The sequence below is a fragment of the Phacochoerus africanus genome, chromosome 7 (genome assembly GCF_016906955.1).
Source record: "Phacochoerus africanus isolate WHEZ1 chromosome 7, ROS_Pafr_v1, whole genome shotgun sequence".
In the NCBI taxonomy this organism is placed as follows: Eukaryota; Metazoa; Chordata; class Mammalia; order Artiodactyla; family Suidae; genus Phacochoerus; species Phacochoerus africanus.
In genome coordinates, this window is record NC_062550.1 from 7,887,013 (window position 1) to 7,909,591 (window position 22,579).

At 42.3% G+C, this 22,579-nt stretch overlaps 1 protein-coding gene across 2 annotated transcripts in view; it reads left to right on the top strand.

Annotated features, from left to right (window-relative positions):
- Nucleotides 1–22,579, top strand: part of MRTFA (myocardin related transcription factor A) — a 198,584-nt gene that overhangs the window by 151,093 nt on the left and 24,912 nt on the right. For both annotated transcript variants that reach the window (XM_047786180.1, XM_047786181.1), the window contains one exon: nt 6,835–6,900. In XM_047786180.1, the coding sequence (XP_047642136.1) occupies nt 6,835–6,900 (66 nt within the window). The remainder of the gene's footprint in view (nt 1–6,834; nt 6,901–22,579) is intronic.

Genomic DNA, 22,579 nt, shown 5'->3' on the forward strand with positions numbered 1-22,579 from the left:
GCTGCGTCTGCGACCTACACCACAGCTCATGGCAATGCCAGATCCTTAACCCAGTAAGCAAGGCCAGGGATTGAACCTGCTTCCTTATGGAAACTAGTCAGGTTCATTTCTGCTGAGCCTCAGCAGGAACCCCTATTTATTTATTTATTTTATTTTATTTTATTTTATTTTATTTTTTGTCTTTTGTCATTTTTTAGGGCCACACCCACGGCATATGGAGGTTCCCAGGCTAGGGGTCTAATCGAAGCTGTTGCTGCCGGCCTACACCAGAGCCACAGCAACACCAGATCCAAGCCGTGTCTTCGACCTACACCACAGCTCACGGCAACGCCGGATCCTTAACCCACTGAGCGAGGCCAGGGATTGAACCAGCAACCTCATGGTTCCTAGTCGGATTAGTTTCTGCTGTGCCATGACGGGAACTCCCTATTTATTTAATTTTTAAACTTTATGGCTGCACCTGCAACATATGGAAGTTGCTGGGCTAGGGATTGAATCCAAGCCACAACTGTGACTAACCTACAACTGCAGCAATGCTGTATTCTTCAATCCATTGTGCTGGGCTGGGGATCAAACCCGCACCTCCACAGCAAGCAGAGCTGCTGTGGTCAGATTCTTAACTCACTGCACCACTGTGGGAACTTCTAGAATGCCACCTTTTAAATTCCTGATTTTTGTATCTGTTTTATCTCTTTTCTTGGTCATTCTAACTATAAAGATTTGTCAGTTTTTTTGATCTTCTTAACACATTTTTGGATCCCTTGGTTTTCTCTGTTTTTCTACTTTCCATATAATTGCTTTCTGCTTTAATTTACCTTTCTTTATTCTACTTACCTTGGATTTAGTTTGCATTTATTTTTCTTGCTTCTTAAGGTGAATGAAGGCTTTATAGTATGTATTTGAGACCTTTCTTCTTTTCTAATACAGGCATTTAAATCTATGAATTTCCCTCTAAGCGCTACTTTACCAATATCACATACATTTTGATACAGTATTCAATTCAGAATACTTTTTAATTTCCCTATTATTCTTTTCTTTGACCCATTGGCTATTTAGGAGTATATTGTTTAATTTCTACATACTTATGCATTTACCAAGTATTCTTCTGTTGTTGGTTTCTAATTTAATTTCATTGTAGTCAAAGAACATATTTCATGTGATTTAAATCCAAATAAGGGAGTTCCCGTTGTGGCACAGTGAAAATAAATCCGACTAGTATCCATGAGGATGTGTGTTTGATCCCTGGCCTTGCTCAGTGGGTTGGAGATCTGGCATTGCCATGAGCTGTGGTGTAGATTGCAGACATGGCTCGGATCCCACATTGCTGTGGCTCTCGTGTAGTCTGGCAGCCGCAGCTCTGATTCAACCCCTAGCCTGGGAACTTCCATGTGCTGTGGGTACAGCCCTAAGAAGAAAAAAAAAAATCCATTAAAATTTATTGAGACTTGTTTTATGGCCTAGTATATGAGCTGTCCTAGAGACTGTTCCACGTGTGCTTGAGAAGAATGTGTAATGTTCAGTTGTTGGATGGAGGGTATTGTTCAAGTCTTCTGTATTCTTGTTGATTTTCTGTATACTTGCTCATTATCAAGAATGAGGTAGATTGTAATTCATGAAGAGAGAAACCAAAACATACTTTATTCTAAATCATTTAAGTAATATCATGAAATTAAAATAAGACAAAAGTCTTTCACTATTAGTTGTACCTCAGGAATGCCAAAAATGACATCTAATTTATTTTCTAGTTTATTGGTCCTTCCTATTTTAGTGTTTTAGCATGAGGGTCATTTTTTTAATTCTCATGAAAATTTATGCTTTCAAACCTAACTCCAACTGAGCCAGTCTTTCAGATCATTTCTGGGTAGCAGTTTCCTCCTTTGTAATGTGAGAACCTTCATAGCTTAGTCAGATACCTTAGGGGAAGAGAAAAGATTTGTCAGAAGGCTTGTTTGCTTTTTGCTCTCAATCGTATAAATCTCATTGAGTTTCTAATGTGGTACTTTTTGGACTAGCAGATAATTTCTTGTCAAGGAGCATTTCTCTTATTTGTCAACAAGTTTGTTTTGGAGCCTTTTTGTAACATTTAAATAGACTGAAAAGCTGTGACCAAGTTCATTGTAATTTGATTAGGTTTGACTTAAAAGTTCATATCCAAATTTAAAGAATTGAGAAAGAGACTCACCAATGTTTCTGGCAGAGCTGAGTAATCGGAATGTGCCGGCAGTAGGGATCTTTTTGAAGAGGTCTTACTGAGCAAAGGGTGATGCAGAGGGAGAGCTTTTGTTCTTTCCCAGTCATTCCCATAGTAACACCTTTCCTCTTTTCTACTTACCTCATAAGCTGTACTTCATCTCCCTGTTCTAGAGGCCTCGGTGGAATTGATAATGGGTAAATAGGAATAGAATAGGAACAGCCTATGAGCTGCACATCTCCCTTTCCAGTAAAGTCCAAAGCTGCTGACCAGTGGAGGCCACAGAGCTGGGCTCGAGGACACACCCTTATCTTTGCTTTTTCTCTCCAGTCTTGATTGACCCTGTTGTTTGATCGGTCCAGTTCTTGGGCATTATCCCTTGAACACCACCAGCATACCTCCATGGCCTTACAGGGCAGAAACATGTGAGGTTCATTCCCTTGCTTTGATTTCCTAAGTAGCCAGTTTTTCAAATAGCAATTGATCATCTTTGAAACAGAACACTTGATTATTTTCATGAGGAATAGAGAACCTAGGGTTCCCCACTTTATGGTTTATTTCTTTTCATTTTATTCCAGTCCTTTTCTGACAGGCAACTCCGTTAATTTACCATCCATCAGCTTTAAAGACATCTGTTCATCTATGTATAGGCTCCTTGCACAGACCCATTTAGAAACAGATGATATATTACATTTGTGGAATTCAGTAATAGTGAAAGTATAAAGACTCATGCTTGCTTACCAATAGGTATTTTTGTTTAGTGTTTATTAGGGAGTGGAGAAGAACTCTAAATAGTGATGTACAATAAAATAGGTTTCATTGAATTCCCGCTTTTTAAAATATCCTTGATCTAGCACTGTATTTGAAAATAAACATTTGAACTAGTGTTTGGTATTTCTTGGTGAGAGTGGATGTGTATTAAATTATGGCCTCTGAAATATACTCCTGATTTAGGTGCCTGCCTTTTGCAGTGAATATATAATATATGGCTCTTATTATATTTATGCAAAGTGAGTTATTAAATGATTTCTTCTAAAATGAATAACTCCTAAGGCCTGTAAAAATAAAGGCATTTATTTTTAGAGTGCATATAATTAAGAGGAATTAAGATAGACTAAGGAAAGAGGAAATTCATATAAATACCCATTTCTTTCAATTGAAAGTTTTAGAAGAAGAATCTTTGTATATACAAGCCCAACAGGTAAATTATACCATAATTCTGAATTTACTGCTTAAGTCTTTAATTTCCTCCTTATAAACATAGTTAGGGTTAGCAGGAGAGGGTTATGTAGTATATAAAATAATACATACCTACAGTCAACTTGTAATAATACCTAAGATATAACTGATACCAGATAAACTCTATTATGCAAACACGGAACTTGGTTGGGTTTCAGATAAGCCCATAGAGTTTGGAGTTAACTGCTGAGATGCATGAGATGAAATCTGCAGATAACTGAACTTTACTTTCATTTAGTTTTAGAGATGGAAAAGTTTTATTAGGTTAACCTTACTCTTTAAACTAGAACTGTTACAAAAAAAGCTAAACTCCATAAAAAACTTGAATCATAGACTTAAATTTTTGCTTTCTTGAAACAAGTAGTTTTTCAATCAAGAAGCTTGCATAATGCATCTCTTATGGCCCTATCTGTATGTTTTTAGGAGGCCTGCTGATTGATATTTCAGAATTATTCTTGGATAATAGACAAAGTGTTCATACTTACTGTTTCTTTGAAGTGTTCAGACTTATTGAATTGCATTAGGTTTCCGTATTCTCTGAAGTCAAATCACCTTCCTTTATTTAATCATTTTCTAGTAGTTTATCTCACACAGGGCCCTAGAAAGACTATAAAAGATGACAACTATATTATGCCCTCTTTTTCCTCTTTATCCTGCCTGGCCCTCCTCTTTCTTTCCTCCAGGGAGATGTGTTCCGTGGTCCTAAGTACCTTCACTTCGGACTCACAGAGACCTGGGGTGAACTCTAGTTCCAGTACCTTTGAGCCATCTAACCTAAGGCAAAATTTTAAAGGTCTGATCCTTAGTTTTCTCATCTGTAAAATGGAGATAATAATAGTATTATCCCCACAGTGCTTTTTTTTTTTATTGAGTAAATTAAAAGCCTGTCACTTAACAGAGGGCTGAAACACTCAGTGACTCCTGTTATAATTTTTTTTATTATTATTGCTGCTGATCTGTGGTTATAATTTATTCTGAAATCAAGTTCTTAGATTAATTTAAATTTATTTTACTGAAGTTGATCAGCCAGTCTTCTCTGACCCTGGCCTGAACCTTTCATTTCCCTCAGCCCCTTTGTCTCTGTCACCAGAGGCTGAACCCAGACGCTCAGACTTCTTGCATGTCAAAGCAGCACAGGTTTCCAGAAGACCCTGGGGAAGCAGAGAAGTAAGGTGCCCGGGTTCTGGAATCAGAATGCTTGGGTTCAGATCCTAACATACCTCTTATTAGTGGGATAACCTTACATCTCATTTTCCTTACCTATAAAATAGGATAATACCTTTTCTCTCAATAGGGGAGCTATGAAGATTAAATGAGTTAAAACACGAAAGAATGTAGAACAGTATTTGGCACAGAGCACATGTTGTATAGATGTACGCTGTTAGTATGGCTGTTGCTGCTTTTATCTTTTATTCTGCAAATCTTTGTTTTTACAGTGTTGATTTGTAAATAACCACGACAACAATAACATCCGAATTAGATTTCTCAAACAATATGTACCATCATTTTGAGATCCAGTTCAATTTAAGAAACAATTATTAAATGCCTACTATGTATTAAGTGCTATGGGAAGGTGTCATATACTAAGAAGATATATTCCCTGCCCTCCAGGAAGTTATAAACTGGTAGGTGAGAGAAGATATATTCAGGGTGTAAGTATGACACAGGGCAAAGTATTACTCTACATTTTATAGCAGATAAAAGGTAGTTCACAGGTGGCCTAGAGTCATTCTCAGTGCTGGCGGGTGAGTTGGGAAGGTCAAGTAAAGAGGCGGGCGTTTCCAGCTGAAGTGGATAAAGCCTTGGGAAAGTACATGCTCCTGGAGGAAGAGTAACTGGACAGTCTTGACTGGGGTGACATAGAGTGGGTGAGACACAGCACAAGTCATGACACAGCCAGGGACCTATCACTGCAGCATGGCAGAGAAAACTTGATAAGAGTGTAAGGAGGTGGCAGAGATGAAGTTGGCTCAAAATTTTAATATTAGTACTGGGGAGGAGAATAGTGATGTCATTAATGAGGAAAAGGATGGGACGTAGATTAGGTTTCAGGGGGAAAGTCGAGTCCTACTGTGGACTTCCTGAATATGAAACATAGACTAGTTATGGTTCTGCCATTTTTGGAGGCCTTCTTCAAAACTGCTTTGTGGTTGGAAAAGGCAGACATTAGGGCAATATGATTCCCAATAGATAGAAGTGCCCCTCAGGGAGTTCCCGTCGTGGTGCAGTGGTTAACGAATCCGACTAGGAACCATGAGGTTGCGGGTTCCGTCCCTGCCCTTGCTCAGTGGGTTAAGGATCCGGCGTTGCCGTGAGCTGTGGTGTAGGTTGCAGACGCGGCTCGGATCCCCCGTTGCTGTGGCTCTGGCGTAGGCCGGTGGCTCCAGCTCCGATTCGACCCCTAGCCTGGGAACCTCCATATGCCGCGGGAGTGGCCCAAAGAAATAGCAAAAAGACAAAAACAAAAACCAAAAAAAAAAAAAAGTGCCCCTCAGATGTGACTTGCAGAGACCTTGTAATTGAAGGCTTACTGTGTAAGGGGACTTCCTTTAGCCTTTGGGATCCCCTAAGCCTGCTTTTCTGAACATTTTCTCCCTTAGCCTCTCAATGCAGGCTGTGCCTTTGTCCTTCTGTATGGTGTGCAGTGGTAATACTCTTTAGGTTGCATTGGCTTTTGAAATAAAGATAATTGGCTTTTAACTTAAAAGAAAAATTCCCATTAATTTGTTTCATTACGTGGTGTTGCCTGAGTGGAAATGGGAGAAACACCCATCACCCCTCCACTAGCCCGGATGTGCTTTGAATCACAAAAGGCTCCAAGTGAAGAGGAAGAGACGACTTATTTTAATGGTAAACTATTTTATGGTCTAGAGAAATGAATTGCTTGGTGAAGATAGGTATCATTTTTAGATATAAAAGCTTTTTTTTTTTTTAACAAATAACCAATACTTCCTGATCTATGTGAATAGCTGTATCATTCGCTGTACTTACATAAATGGTGGTAAACATTTGCTACCAGGAAGAAGGCGTGGAACATCTAGAAAGCTTTTTCTGCTAGGTGGTCGTCCTCATTATGTTTTCTTTGAGTTAAGAATTTGTGTTTTCTAGTCTTAGGAGGAGGTCACAGTGTTGTAGGAGGTTTTGAGCAAGAGGCAAGACTTGGGTACTTTGTGGATTGTTATCGCCCTGCAAGACCCTTCGCAACTTCCTCTTACCGCCCACAGCAGAATACGGAAACCCTGCTGTATCAGGCCACTTCTGCAATTACTGTCACAATTAAAGGAGATCCTTCTTTCACACTACACCCTTCTGTTTTGAGGCTTTCTTTGCATTTGAAAATGTGTTTTTTGTGGTGGAATGCCCGACTGAGCCTTCATCTCCCTTCTCTCTTTGCTGCCCTGCAGTGCTGCAGTTGAAGCTCCAGCAGCGCCGGACGCGGGAGGAACTCGTGAGCCAAGGGATCATGCCGCGTAAGTACCCGTCTCTCTCAGCACTCATAGTGTTGCTTTTAGGATGTGGTGTGTGTACCCAGTACGCCACGGGAAGCCTCTAACAGAAAGCAAGGCCGTCGGGGTTCATTTCTGCATGCCTTTCTTTCTCATGCTTTTTGAAGTTTAGAGCCTCTCAATGGGTGATAGTTAAGAGAACTGCCCTAATTGATCAAGTTCAGGGATACAAATAGCATTAGGTTTAATAGCGCCATTGAATGGTCCTTAGCTTCTGAGCTGCACCTTTAAAAGGGTTTCTACGCCCTGTTCCACTTCCTGTTACAGGAGGAACAGATCTTGAGCTGGGGTGTTGTGAGGAAGAGCACAATATGCTTCTCACATATGCTTCGCCTTAGTGTTCAGATGCTTGGGGAGAGACCCCCTTTTCCACCTAGTATTTTGAGTCAACCCCAGTTTTATTTAGAGTGATAGTAGCCTCGGATATCCTAAGGCTGGCATGGGTGTAAGTGCATCTGAATGGAGTTGTTGATGGGGATGGTGCAGGGCTGGGCTTATGGGGTGCAGAACTGCATCACGTGGGGAGAAATAAAACCAACCTTGGAATCTGTTAGAAGTAAGAAAACTTGCTTTTAATACCAACAGCCTTATAAAATGTGTGGAAGCTGGAGCCAGCAAGATTTTACTCTTTTGGACATTCCTTTTTAAGTCATCAGCAGAGAGCTTAGGCCTCCCTCTTATTTTTTTATTTATTTATTTTTTTAATCTTTGTGTGTTACTGCTACTTGGACACACCCTAATGAAATGAAAAATATATATATTGTACAATTTCTAGCTTTGTGGTGGGAAAACTGATATTTTTCACCTTAACTCAGTACTTGTTGACCGACTACCACTGTATTTTCCTAATTATCATTCACTCATTCATTCAAAATATTTTAGTACCTAGTATGTGCCTGTTGATACAGCAAGGTAAATCCAGCTCCTGCTCACCGGAGTTTTGTACTTAGAAGGAGAAGACTGATACTATAATAAACAGGGAGACCACTAAATAAACACGATCATTTCAGAGTGTGGTAAATGCTATGAAGTAAATTAACTGGTTGGTGTGTTAACACATAATAGGAATGAGATGGGGTCGCTTTTGAAAAGATGGTCAAGAAGGGCCACCCTGAGGAGGAAATATTTGAGCTAAGATCTGAAGGATAAGATGGAGTCAGCCATTCAGAAGCAGGAAGGGGGCCCAGGAAGAAGGAAAAGCAAGTCTAAGGGCCTAGGGCAGTTACGAGCCTGGCATGTTTGAAAACATCAAGGAAGCCATTGTGGCTCGAGCCTGGTCAGTGAGGGGGAAGGGGGATGGGGCCAGAGTGAGGGCCTTGTCAGCCACATGGAAGATGGAGATTCTGCTTCAACTACAGTGGGAAGCCATTGAAGGCTTTTAAGCAAATGAGGATGGGATTTAATTTATGTTGTGGTAATAGCAGGACTATTTCTAAGAGCTAGAACTTCGTAGCAAGTATGAGGAGTCTGAGGTCTCTTTCTATCCTAAGCATCAGCCAGGGTACTTAAGTCTCAAATTTATCTTTTTTTTTTTTTTTTTGTCTTTTTGCCATTTCTTGGGCTGCTCCTGTGGCATATGGAGGTTCCCAGGCTAGGGGTCGAATCGGAACCATAGCCACCAGCCTATACCAGAACCACAGCAACACGGGATCTGAGCCGCGTCTGCAACCTACACCACAGCTCACGGCAACGCCGGATCCTTAACCCACTGAGCGAGGCCAGGGAGCGAACCCACAACCTCATGGTTCCTAGTTGGATTCATTAACCACTGAGCCACAACGGGAACTCCCAAATTTATCTTATTTTAATTGCAATTAACTACCAGACCATTTACCCACATGCTGTCTTGTTCTCTGGCCTTCCAGTGACGGATTCCCCATCCTTAAAGTGTCTGATAGAGCAGGTGGCTTGTGCAGCGGATCAGTAATGTGATCGGATTGGGCAGTGTTGTGCTTTACAAAACACTCCAGATCTGCCAATCTACAGACCTTGTAGAGCAACACGTTACCCAGCGTTTCAACTACTCGTCCCTTTCACCAGGGCCATCTCGTGTGTAGTGTCTGTCCACTTTGTGCCTATGGTAGTCCTAGATGCTCTAGAGATTAAAGAAATAGGCATGGGACCTGCCCTTAAGACATTGAACAGTTTATCTGGGTAGCTAGGATTTGCCTGTCCACAAAATAGAGAGCAACTCAGCCTTGATCCATGGGTGCCGACTCTAATTACAGTGCTAGTTCTGAGAGCATAGTGCCACTTCTCAGGACCTGTGTTATGTTCAAGATCCAAAAGCCATGCAAAGGATGAGTTGCCTGGATTCTTGCTGTCTTTCATGTGATACCAAGGGCCCACTGGAGATAACTATTTAATAGGATTTAACTAGTACAGTCTCCTTGCTCAGCATTTCTTACAATATTCCGTGTTAAGACAAATGGTGCTTCAGAATTATAGTTATCTGCTTATATGTTTGTCTCTCCAGTTAGACTGTGAGCCTCTTGAAAAAGTATCTTATTTATATTTCTGTCCCCAGTCCCTGGCACTCAATGAATGAATGAATGAATGAATGAAGACAGCCAGTTGTAAAGTGTAGGGGGGTGTGTGTATGAGGGGGAGGGGAAGGAAAGGGGGGCAGGAGAAAATGAAAGACAGAAACAGATACCATTCTGTTGCAAACTTGTTGGGATTCTGGGCATGGAATTCAGAAGAACACTCTTGTTCTGTCAGGGGCCCAGGTTCTAAAATACTCTAAAAGCCTAATTGTAGACTTGGGGTGGTTCTCTGTGTCTGTGAAATGAGAATAATTACCCTTCCCATAGGAAGAGAAACGCACTGCTTCAGTGAGAATACTGCACCTTCCCTCATGCAACATACAAGCCACCTTCAACTACGGGCAGTTTGGTTTTCAGCTTTTCTAGTGAAGGAAGTAGGTCACAGACTCTTAGATTATGAGAGAATGTTGAGGCCTGGGAATGGTTTCAGGTGTGAAGTTCCCTGCTCATCAGAAGACTTGGCAATATGCAGACAGGGCCTGGAGTTCCCAACGATGGGGCTCTTTTTTCCGAGCCACTCACCCTCTGAGCAACCCCACTTCCTGGCCACAGCCCCTCGCCCGCCACCCTAACTCCCATTACAATCTCCAACATTCTCTGCCTCCTTGACCTCCCCAAGGCCTGCCATCTTCCACCAATCCCGCTTCCCACCCACCACGCACATCTTTCAACAGAAAATAGAAGTAGCGCTGGGGGCAAATCAAAATTGATCAGCAATTCGTTGATTTTTGCCTATTTGGAGACCTGAAAATGTAACATCTGGTTCGAAGTGCCTACTTTTTTCGTTTCTGTCTTGCTGGCCTGGAAGTAGTTAGGACCCTCAAACCAGGGGGAAGAAGCCGAGTAGTCATGGCTATATTCTGCCTCATCATTTCTGTTTATATCTTTATCACATTCTTCTCACCCCAATCCTTGGTAGCTCTCAGAAGAACCCACACACCTCATCTCACAGGACTCCCTCACCCAGCTCCTGTGTGGGGCTGGCTTTCAGTTCTGACGTCGCATCTGTCGGACACAATGTCTTCAGTGGCTCCTTTGCCTTCAGGAGTAGATGCATATTGTCCAAAGTTGGGGTATAGCCTTCCTGTAGAATCCAGGGGGTTAAAGAATCAAAACCACACACCTCTTTCTGCTGCTGAGTATGCTCTGTCCATGGCTTCTAGACTGTGGGACATAGAAGTTACTTTCTGATGCTTTTCCAGCAGGATCTTTTCCCAGAATTCTTCATTCTCATTGTGTAAACATATGTCTCAAATTTAACACTACTTAACCCTACCAAATGCAGAGTGCCAGATAGCAAAGGATTACATATTCCAGGCCCTAAAGCTTTCTTTAATGATGCCTGAAGCTCTGCATATCTTGAGGGAGAGGAGAGACGCCACAGATAGGAAGCTGGTGTGTAAGTCCAAAGATAAGACCAAGAATGCTTCTGTATCTAGGATGAAGATTCGCAGAAGAGGTGGTCATGTGTGGTGCGCCATTCTCAAACCGCTTTCCCCATAGCCTTCCTCTTTGACGTTTAAAGTTGTGCAAGCCATAAGGTTAAGGTGAAAATTAAGAAAACTATTCTGGCAGTGAGAGCTGCTGCAGAGGAGTAACCTTTGAAAGGAAAACATAGAAGTACTCCTGGCCAAAACAAGTGAGAAAGAAGTCTCCTGTAATCTTTCTAGATATGAGAAAAGAATCTCATTTGTCTCTTCCCTCTCAGAGTTTTGTTATTCTATGGTGAATCCTTGAGAAAAAGCAGAGAGTTAGCATATTTCTAATGGTCAGGTTACCCCTTATCAGTTCATTATTTTCCCATGTGCACATGTAGTAATAAAACCTTGGTACCGTGGCACATACGTGAGGAAATCATTGTGTTTGCCGTATAGATTAAGGAGCTTTCTCCTTTTCTTAAGAGAGCTTCTCTCCCCCCCCTTTCCTTCCCTCCCCCCCCCCCCCCCCGCCCCGCTCCCATTTTATTTGGTGTTTCTGGGCACCCAGCTACTGCCATTGATGACACTTACTTTTTTTATTATTATTATTATTTTAATTTTTTCCGCTGTACAGCATGGGGACCAAGTTACTCTTACATGTATACATTTTTCCCCCCACCCTTTGTTCTGTTGCAATATAAATATCTAGACATAGTTCTCGATGCTACTCAGCAGGATCTCCTTGTAAATCCATTCCAAGTTGTATCCAATAACCTCAAGTTCCCAATCCCACCCACTCCCTCCCTCTCCCCTGGGCAGCCACAAGTCTATTCTCCAAGTCCATGATTTTCTTTTCTGTGGAAAGGTTCATTTGTGCTGTATATTAGATTCCAGTTATAAGTGATATCATATGGTATTTGTCTTTGTCTTTCTGACTCATTTCACTCAGTATGAGAGTCTCTAGTTCCATCCATGTTGCTGCAAATGGCATTGTGTCATTCTTTTTTATGGCTGAATAGTATTCCATTGTGTATACATTACCACATCTTCCTAATCCAATCATCTGTTGATGGACATTTGGGTTGTTTCCATGTCTTTGCTGTTGTGAAGAGTGCTGCAGTGAACATGCGGGTGCATGTGTCTCTTTTAAGTAGAGTTTTGTCCAGATGTATGCCCAAGAGTGGGATTGCAGGGTCATGTGGAAGTTCTATGTATATATTTCTAAGTTATCTCCAAACTGTTCTCCATAGTGGGTGTATCAGTTTACATTTCCACCAGCAGTGCAGGAGGGTTCCCTTTTCTCCACAACCCCTCCAGCACTTGTTATTTGTGGACTTCTTAATGATGGCCATTCTGACTGGTGTGAGGTGGTATCTCATGGTAGTTTTGATATTCATTTCTCTTATAATCAGTGATGTTGAGCATTTTTTCATGTGCTTGTTGGCCATCTGTATATCTTCCTTGGAGAAGAGTCTATTCAGGTCTTTTGCCCATTTTTCTACTAGGTGATTGGGTTTTTTTGCTGTTGAGTTGTATAAGTTGCTTATATATTCTGGAGATTAAGCCCTTGTCCGTTGCTTCGTTTGAAACTATTTTCTCCCATGCTGTAAGTTGTCTTTTTGTTTTCTTTTTGGTTTCCTTTGCTGTGCAAAAAAGCTTTTCAGTTTGATAGGTCCCATTGGTTTATTTTTTGCTTTTATTTCTGTTGCTTTGGGAGGACACTTACTTTTGACTGGTCGGGAGACTCCAGAGTGTGAGGACAGAAGTCAGTCACTGTCAATCCAGAGGCCTCTCAGACTGCCTGGCCCCTCAGAGGTGCTCAGACACTCGCTATGTAAAAAAGGGAACTCACTGGCCTGCTAGTTTTGACTGGTTCATAGATCTGTTAGTAGGCCCTGTGTTCTCACATTGAAACTGGAGAGAGTGGCTTTGTGCAGCTCTGTTTTTAATTGGCGTCTCTGCATCTTGACTCCCCAGCCCTTCAGTTCTACAGTCCCATCCCTTTGTCGTGCTTCAGCTGTCAGCTTTAGCCAAGTGCTACTCAGAGACTGTGTGCCTCCGTTATAGCACTTGTAGCTCATCTAAGGGGTCGTTTTACTGGGCCCCCATGTTAGCTGAAAATCTCCTGTTCATCAGACTATAGCAGTCTCTGCACCAAGAAGAAATTTCTTCCAAACTCTGACGAAAGGTTATTTAATGTCTGGAAGCGTCAGGATTGATTATGCTCTCTTCTCCTCTGTAGCTAAAATTCCTCTTAATGATACTTTTGTTACTTTTAACTTGGGACCTATTATATTATTCTTAATCAAATGTGTAAAATGAGTTTTAAGATTCTCTTTCCTGAGTACATAGAGATAAAATCCATTTTGCTTGAAGCACTTTTAAAAATAATTTTTGGTTTTGGTAACCCCTGAGAAGACAAACCAGTGTCCTAAGGCCTGAGTGTTTCTTCTAATGAGAAAAAGGATTCAACTTTGCTGCTGTCAGTCCATTTTTATTAAGTACTAGGACGTCATGGAATCTTTTCCCAAGTTACCATAGATTCAGAAGAACTAGCCTCTACACCAGCCCTGTCCAATAGTACTCTCAGCGATGACAGAAATATTCTATAACACTACCCGCCGGGAATTCCCACTGGGGAGCGGTGGGATTGGCAGCATCTTGTGAGACACAGCTTTGATCGCTGGCCCGGCACAGTGGGTTAAGAATCTGGTGATGCCGTAGCCGTGGCTTAGGTCATGACTGCGACTCAGATGTGGTCCCTGGCCCAGGACCTCCATGTGCTGCAGGGCAGCCAAAAATGGAAAAACAACCCACTCGCTAGCCACATGTTCTGTTGAGTGCCTAAAATGTGTCCAGCTTGAGTAAAGACCTGAGTTTTTAATTAAATTTAAATTTAAATAGTCACACGTGAGTGGTGGCTGCTGTGTTAGACAATAGGATTTAGGGCTTTATTTTGCCACCTAGGAACAAGGTGACTTTGAGCAATTCATTTAACTTTTATGAACTCAAATTCTATTTTTATAAAAATTCTTGTCTATCCCACAGAGTTAATTTGGAGGTAGTTGATGTACTGTTCATGCTTTTGAAATGCAGGCAATATTATTTCCAATTAAGAATGAGAGGAGCTTGGATCTACCATTTTGTGACTCCAAAAGTTTTAATATATTTATCTCATTAAGTTCCGTCAAAACCAGTGTTTGGAAACAGGAACTATCTTTCAATAAATAAAATCCTTCTTAATTCCACTTTCCTCCCTACCCTTGGATTAAAAAACAATTGCTGAAAGTTGTTAAGAGTCAGAAGAACCACTACCCAACATGGTGCTCTGTTAAGATTGTTCACCTTTGGGTTACACACTAACAGGAACATGATTTTATTAGCTTACCCTCTCCATGGTAATGTATGTTTCTTTTTAAACCTCTCTTAAAACAAATATGCGGCTGAGTTGGAAATAATATTTTTTTTTGTTTCTGGGCAACTTGCCAAGAGACAAAAATGTTCACCAACAGGGACACAGTGGTAATTCCAGAGCAGATGAGGGTCTAGTTTGAGACTGAATTGCAACCCTCCCTTTTTAAAAACTTAAGATTTGAGAAGACTAAACTGTAGGCTTCAAGGATATACCATTTATTTTGCCCTCCCCCTTTTTTTTGGCCACACCCATGGAAGTTACCAGGCTAGGGATTGAACCCACACCATAGCAGTGGCAATGCCAGATCCTTAGGCTACCAGGAAACTCCTCATTTGCTTTGCTTTTAAGTGAATTGTTACAATGTCCCAGACATTAATTCTTTTTTTTAATCTTTTTAGGACCACACTGCAGCATATGGAGGTTCCCAGGCTAGGGGTTGAATCAGAGCTGCTGTGCCTATAGCACAGCTCCAGCAACATGGGATCCAAGCCACGTCTGCAACCTACACCACAGCTCACAGCAACATCAGATCCTTAACCCACTGAGCGAGGCCAGGGATTGAACCTGCGTCTTCATGGGTCCTAGTCAGATTTGTTTTCACTGAGCCACGATGGGAACTCCCCAGACATTATGTCTTAAAGAGTGCTTTGTAGATTATGAGTTTGGGTTTAGCATGAGAGCAGATCCTCACCTGGGCCTTGATCACGTCCCATGTGCTCTAGTCCACATGGGAGCTGCCGGAAGCTGTGTGGTGGTCTCTGCACAGCTGTCCCTGTGAGCCAGAGAAGTTTGGCCATGATCTGACCATTGCCCCCTTCCAGCAGTTCTCCCACTGCTCCAGTCCCGTCTTCGCCCTATCAGAGCTTCTGTCAGACGCTCACTCTTAAAACTGTTAGTGGATCCATTCTGCTCTTTCAGATGCATGGATTATCTTTAAGCTATTTTTTTTCCTTTTCTTTTTTGAGGTATAATTGATACATTATTTGTTATATTGTTAATATATTGTTAATTACATTAGATGTTCAGTATAATTTTTTTTTTTTAAAAGCTGAGAACTCTCCTTGTTTGAGATCAGCACAGGACTATGACAGTTTGACTCTTCTTGAATCCCAAGTTTAAATGGCACTTGATAAACACCATGATAAAACATGCCTTCCAGGATTGGGGCTAACTAACCTGATCCCTGGATTTAAAGCTGAGAGAGGAGTTCCCGTCGTGGCGCAGTGGTTAACGAATCCGACTAGGAACCATGAGGTTGCAGATTCGGTCCCTGCCCTTGCTCAGTGGGTTAACGATCCGGCGTTGCCGTGAGCTGTGGTGTAGGTTGCAGACGCGGCTCGGATCCCGCGTTGCTGTGGCTCTGGTGTTGGCCGGTGGCTACAGCTCCGATTCGACCCCTAGCCTGGGAACCTCCATATGCCGCAGTAGCGGCCCAAGAAATAGCAACAACAACAACAACAATAACAACAACAACAAAAAGACAAAATAAAGCTGAGAGAAACTTGTGTTAGGCGTGTGGCCTCGGGAATCTTCTCTTTCATCTCAGGAGAAGGCCAGCTGGGCACTTCATTCACTGGCGTTTTCTGTGGCATTTCTGATAGATGTCACTGTCCTCATCTCTCTTCCTGCTGATGTCGGGTAGGGTCTGTTCCTACCTCAGTGGCCAGTGACTGGCACAGAACCTCCTCCTCCATTTGCTAGCAGGTCCTAAAATAGACTCTAGTATGAGTTGTGTGTTCTGAGCATTGTTGAATCCAAAGAAGAATCTTAACAGGGAGCTCCCTTGAACCAGCCATCTTTTTTTTTTTTTTTTGTCTTTTTGCTATTTCTTTGGGCCGCTCCCGAGGCATATGGAGGTTCCCAGGCTAGGGGTCGAATCGGAGCTGGAGCCACCGGCCTACGCCAGAGCCACAGCAACGCAGGATCCCAGCCGCGTCTGCAACCTACACCACAGCTCACGGCAACGCCGGATCGTTAACCCACTGAGCAAGGGCAGGGACCGAACCTGCAACCTCATGGTTCCTAGTCGGATTCGTTAACCACTGCGTCACGACAGGAACTCCAAAAGTAGTCATCTTGATACAGGTTCTTAATATAATTAATCAAGTATTTAAAATAATGAGTTCCCATTATACCACAGTGGAAACAAATCCAACTAGTATCCATGAGGATGCGGGTTTGATCCCTGGCCTCACTCAGTGGGTCAGGGATCTTGCATTGCTGTGGCTATGGTGTAGGCTGGAGGCTACAACTCCATGTGCTGCAAGTGTGGCCCTAAAAAGCAAAAATAATAATAATAATTAAAATAAGTGATTTTAAAGTTTTTATTGAATTTATACTTTTATTTTTTTATTTTTGGCTGCGCCCATGGCATTCAGAACTTCCCAGGCCAGGGATCAAACCCGCACCACAGCAGTGACAATGCCAGATCCTTAACCTGCTGAGCCACCAGGGAACTCAATGATACAATTTAATATTTAAAAAGTATAGTGGGTATTTCCTGGGCCAGGGATCAGACACACGTCATTGCAGCACCCCGAGTAGCTGCAGTGACAATGCCAGATCCTTAACCTGCTGTACCACAAAAGAAGTTTTAATAATTAGTTCTTGAAATGTCTGAGATATCCAAGGCCAACATCTTTTCAAGATAAGAAGTGAAGTAAAGGGGTTTATAAAGTTACTTTTTGAAGCTACAGACTAATTTTACCTAAATGATAAAAGTTCTCAAGAATTACACACTCAAGGGGAGCCCTGATATCTGACGATGGTTGTGACTTAAATTTCTTCAGCCTTTGGGATGTTATTTGCACAAGGGCAGAAGTGATGGAGCTTGTATCTAAACAGTTGACTTAGGCATATTGACTCTGGGGTTTCAAAAAAGTGATAGCTTTCGTGTGTGTGTGTGTGTGTGTGTGAGTGTGTGTGTGTGTGAGTGTGTGTGTGTGTGTGTGTGTGTGTGTATGCATGCTTCCTCAGGGAGTGTGTATTGGGATGATAATTGACCAGTCTGGAGATTAGGCTGGGCTGTGATGTGAAAGCCAGATATAAACATGGCTGGCACATATGTCAGAGAGGAACATGGAAGGCCAGGTTCAAAGTATTTGACCCCTCATATTCTAATTTTTTTGGAATTCACTGTACCTGTTGATATTCATGCCTTAGAGATTGTGCGATGACTTTTTTCTCCCAGAATTGAGTCTCTTTCAGCATCAGTGCATCAAGGTTGAAGACTCCAGAGAGGGGAAAGAAAAGTCTTCTGTTTTAACATTCATTCTTAGTAGTTGGCTTCCATGCTGCTTTGGGTGGGGTTGACAGCCCGATGCCAAAACAGGGGTGGTGGCAAGCCTGAGTACCAAAACAGGATGTGTGCGAAGCACATTTTCTGACTGGTACTTTGGATCCTTGCTTGCCCCGGAGTGCCTAGTCCCTCTTCATTCCCCATCACCCAAGCTCTTTCTCTGATTCACCTGAGCCTAGTTTTGGTTTTCATTGCCATGGTTAGTCCCTGGACTAGTGACATAACTTTTTAGTTAATGATCATTATTGCAAGTTATTTTCGCAGACATTTGGTATGGAAGGTAAAAACAGAAAGACAAAAAATGGAAGTTAGCTCCAGTGTTAGCTCTTCGCATTTGACCCCACACACACGCTGTTTCCTTTAGGATGAGAATGGCGCAGAAAAGAAAGTTTACAGTAACAAATGCTAAAAGCTTAACCAGAGTCTCTAGCAGATGACAGAACACGTTCACTCTGTTTAATGCTAAAAGTTACCACTGCGGTGGTTTGTATAATTGCCATTTGTGGACGAGGATACTGAGGCCCAGAGGGATCATGTGACTTGCCCAAGGTTACACCACCGCTGAAAGACAGAGGTAGATCCAGTCCAGGTCTTCTGGCTCCAAACCCCATGTTAATTCCCGAAGGTCACAGTCTATTGATTCTTAGTGACGGAGGAATTTCACGATAATAGCCTGATGTACTTTCACCAAAATCTCAACTTTGAAAGTAATGAAAATTGAAAATAACTAGTAGGTCAGGATCCATAGTAGGTGAGGTAAGGTGAAAGTTAGTTGGGGGATGAGAGTAAATAATTCCATCATTTTTAAGCCCTCTTTTAAAATTGCTTCTAACTTGCTGCTCTTGTCTGCTGGCTTGAAGGCCATGGGCATCTTTTCACTCTGCCCTAATAACTCTTAGTTAAATCAGAAGTTCTTGAGTTCTTCTGTGCCATTTATGCTTCTGGGAAAATCACTAGGTGGTTACCCAACCAAGTCCTCAAATATTCAGCACATAGTTTCTAGGGATTCACAGGTACTTTAACGCTGGTATAGCATGTCTCAGGGTTAAGAGCCCCTTGTCTGCCTGGATATGGAATCCTGAGAAAAATCATCTCCCTAGTGCTGGTGTAAACCCTTAAACACTGGTTACACAGCCAGCCTCTGTGTTCTTGTCACTCATGTTGTAAGTGACCCTCCCCGTCTCCCGTACTGACACCAGCGAACCTCTGTTATCCCCCACCTTCTGTGTGCTGAGACCAAGAATTCCATTTCTGTAGCTGAATTAGGCCCTTGCCAGGGTGCGAGGAAAATGGCAAAAGGCCCTGATCCTTTAACTCAGAAATAGATGCTTTGCAACTCAAAGCAGTGATCCTGAAAGGCGCTTAGGAGACTAAACTCTACCAACGGCTTTGTGAGCACCTATAAAGCTAGCAGGATTGAAATTTTGAGTTAGCTGTTCAGAAAAACTATCAGGTCCTCACTAGGGGTACTTTTTGGTCACTTAGCCCCAGGTGGTGGAGAATGAGCAAATAAAAATTTTGCTCTCTTGTATGCAGTGTTGCCTCTCCCCTGCCTTTTTTACTAGGGAAATAATGGTTTTCACATTACATTGGCACCGGAATCCTTGAAGAGCTTACTGAAGATTAAAATTCTTGGAGCTTAGGAATCTGCACTACAAAGAGAGCCTTGCACTGCAGAGACCTTCTATTGCAAGCGTGGCTCCAGACCCACACTTGGGAAAACACTGGGCCAAGGGCTGCTGGCATCTTTCCCCTCTTCATTTTTAGTGACGTAGGATATTGTTATTCTCTTCTCCCCAGGAGTTCTGAAGTAGTGGATAGCCCCGTCCCTGTGATTCAAGAGTTGATAACAAACTTCTAAGACAGTTGAGGCTGCTGCATACAAAGTGATTGAGTACAGACAGCTTGTGACCCCTTGTCGCCAATGCTGGGAAAAGCCTGCCTTGCCTGCCCCTCATATGGCCTTGTACCGTGTCCGTGGTCAGTTTGGCAGAGTTAATGAACTGCCCGGAGCTGTGTGACAAAGTTCTGCGCTAGGGCCAAGGGATGTGGCAAAAGATTCAGTTAACTTTGGAAGGAGTTTGATTATACAGCGACTCCCTCTTCTGCTGTGTTGACCCCTTGGAGAGAGGGCTGATGGGAAAAGGAATGGGAAAATGTGTGCCCCTTGACTTTTTCTGAGCTTCTATCTAAGTCCTCCCTTCTGTTCCATTGCCAGCATTAGGGCGAATGACAAGGAATCATTTCTTCCAGAGGAATAGCCAGGAGGAGAAAGCAAAACGTAAAAAGATCCATTAAAATCACTGTTGTTTATTTGTTGGTAGCTATCAAATTTAAAGGAAAAGAAGGTACTTGATCGGGGAAGTATAACATTACATTAGAAAGTCTTTTCTTGATGACTGCACATAAAATCCTGCCCTGCTGCTCCCTGCAGCCTATACCCTGCTTTGTATTTTTCAGTCACCTCCTACTGCGTTAGGTGTTTATCTGTCTTATGTGTCATTTTTCACTGAGTGTAAGCTCCAAGAGAATGTGGATTCCCAGCACCAGCAGAGTCTGCGACACGTGGGGTCTCAGTTAGCATTTGTTGGGAGTGAGTAACTTAGCAGGTTTTAACCTCTTGGGACACAAACCGCTGAACTCCACTTCCCCACCTCTTACTCTTTAGCTGTTGTAATTAGTTTCTGCCTCCACCAGCTCACTGTTACAGGCCTGAGACCTCTGGCCGCATCCTGAGCATAAATAATCCTCTGGAAACTTTGCAGGCTTGTTTTGTCTGACCTGCCCACTGTTAACATCTCTCTCTTTCTACCTCCTCCTTTTTCTCGAAGCCCACTCTTTATATTAGCTTTGCACAGCCTTCTCCCACCCCTGTGAGCCTTCTCAGGTTCTTTGGCTGGGCTCTCTTCATCACTTGTGCTTGAATGCTGAGATTTTCTTAATGTTTATCTGGGAAGTATTTTCTTCTCTCCGCACATGTCCTATCACATCATCCCTAGATGATGCCATAAACATGCACGTACACCGATATGCATATATTCGTGTGTGTACACACACACACACACCCCACTTGCACATTTCTTGATAGGATGTCACACAGCTCATGCTCCACATGCCCCGAACTGAACACAGTCTCTCCCACCCTGGTCCAGGCTTGGCTCCTCCTGTATCCCTGCTCTGGCCATTTACCTCGTCACTCCATTTTATTCTTCTAAATGGCCTCTTGATCACTACTAGAGTGATCGTGTAAAAATGTGCTTCTCACTATTTTTTGCTTCCCAATATAATTGATTTCAGGCAGGTGACATCAATAGATGCTAGAACCACTAGGTGAATGGTGCTTAGGGAACAGGATTTTCACACGCCCTCAAAATGTTACCCCGCAGATTATGTATTAATTGCAAACAGGGAAGTGCTACTTTTAAGATGGAAAGATCTGGCGTCAACCTTTTCAAACTTTTGACACTGTCAGTGGTTGGGCAACATGATATATGTGCCTCCCAACACTGAGAAGTACACATCAGCCATGTAGTCTTCTTGCTCCCATTGTGGCTCAGTGGGTTATGAACCTGACTAGCATCCATGAGGATGCCGGTCAATCCCTGACCTTGCTCAGTGGGTTAAGGATCTGTCACCGCCATGAGCTTTGGTGTAGGTTGGAAGGTCCTTGCCTGGGAACTTCCACACAGCCCTAAAAAAGCAAAAAATCAATCCATCCATCCATCAAAAATAAATGTTTAACCTAAATCTAATCCTAAGCAAACAGCCAGATTCAGAACACTGGATTTTCTTTCCTCAAGACAGCTGGTTTGGATGCCTAAGTCAGTGTCATGAAAAGTGAAAAAGGCCAAGAATACTGTTTCAGATTGCGACTAAAGAGGCAATTAACTGTCATGCATGACTCTTGATTAAAGCTTGGCTTAAGGGGGAAAAAAATCCAAACAGCTATAAAAGACATTTGGGGGGGAATTGAGGAAATTCAAATATGGACTGCAAATCATATTATTATTGAATTAATGTTGATTTTGTGAGATGTGATCAAGATATTTTTAGTACAGAAGAGAATGTCTTTATTAGGAATGTACACGGAAGAATTTAGGGACGAAATGATGTGATTGATACAGGTAATCTTCTGTATCTGCAGGTTCTGAGTCCATGGATTCAATCAACCACAGATTGAAAATATTTGAAAAAAAAAATTTCCAGAAATTTCCAAAAAGCGAAACTTGAATTTGCCACTATTTACATAGCATTTACGGGAAACTATTTACATTGTATTAATCCAGAGATGGCTTAAAGTATATGGGAAAATGTGCATAGATTATATGCAAACAAAGACTACACCACTTGAGCTAAGGGGTTTGGATTTGGGTATCCCTGGGAGGTCCTGGTACGGAAGGATGGAGGACGACTGTATTTGCAACTCAGTTTCAAGTGACTGTGTCAACAAACAAAGCAAATTGTGTATATATGCATGAGTGTGGTGGGGGGAGAGAGAGCAAATGCAGCTAAAAGGTAACTGGTGAATCTAGGTCAGAGTTATAAAACTGCTTATTACTTGGTCTTTCAGTGTTTTTGTAGTTTTGAAGATTTTAGAATTAGGAGTTCCCATCAAGGCTCAGTGGTAACAACCCCGACTAGTAGCCATGAGGATTCGGGTTCAATCCCTGGCCTCATTCAGTAGGTTAAGGATCTGTGAGCTGTAGTGTAGGTTGCAGATACAGCTCAGATCCCACGTTGCTGTGGCTGTTGTATAGGCTGGCAGCTGCAGCTCCAATTCGACCCATAGCCTGGGAACCTCCATATGCTGCAGGTGGGCCCCTAAAAAAAAAAGGAAGAAAATTTCAGAATTAAAAGAGGGTAGAGGAGAGAGGGAAGCATGTGAAGGCAGACATGAGCAGTGAAACAAATACATACCAATTACCAGTGTGTTTCTGCTTATTCAACTTATTAACACAACACATCA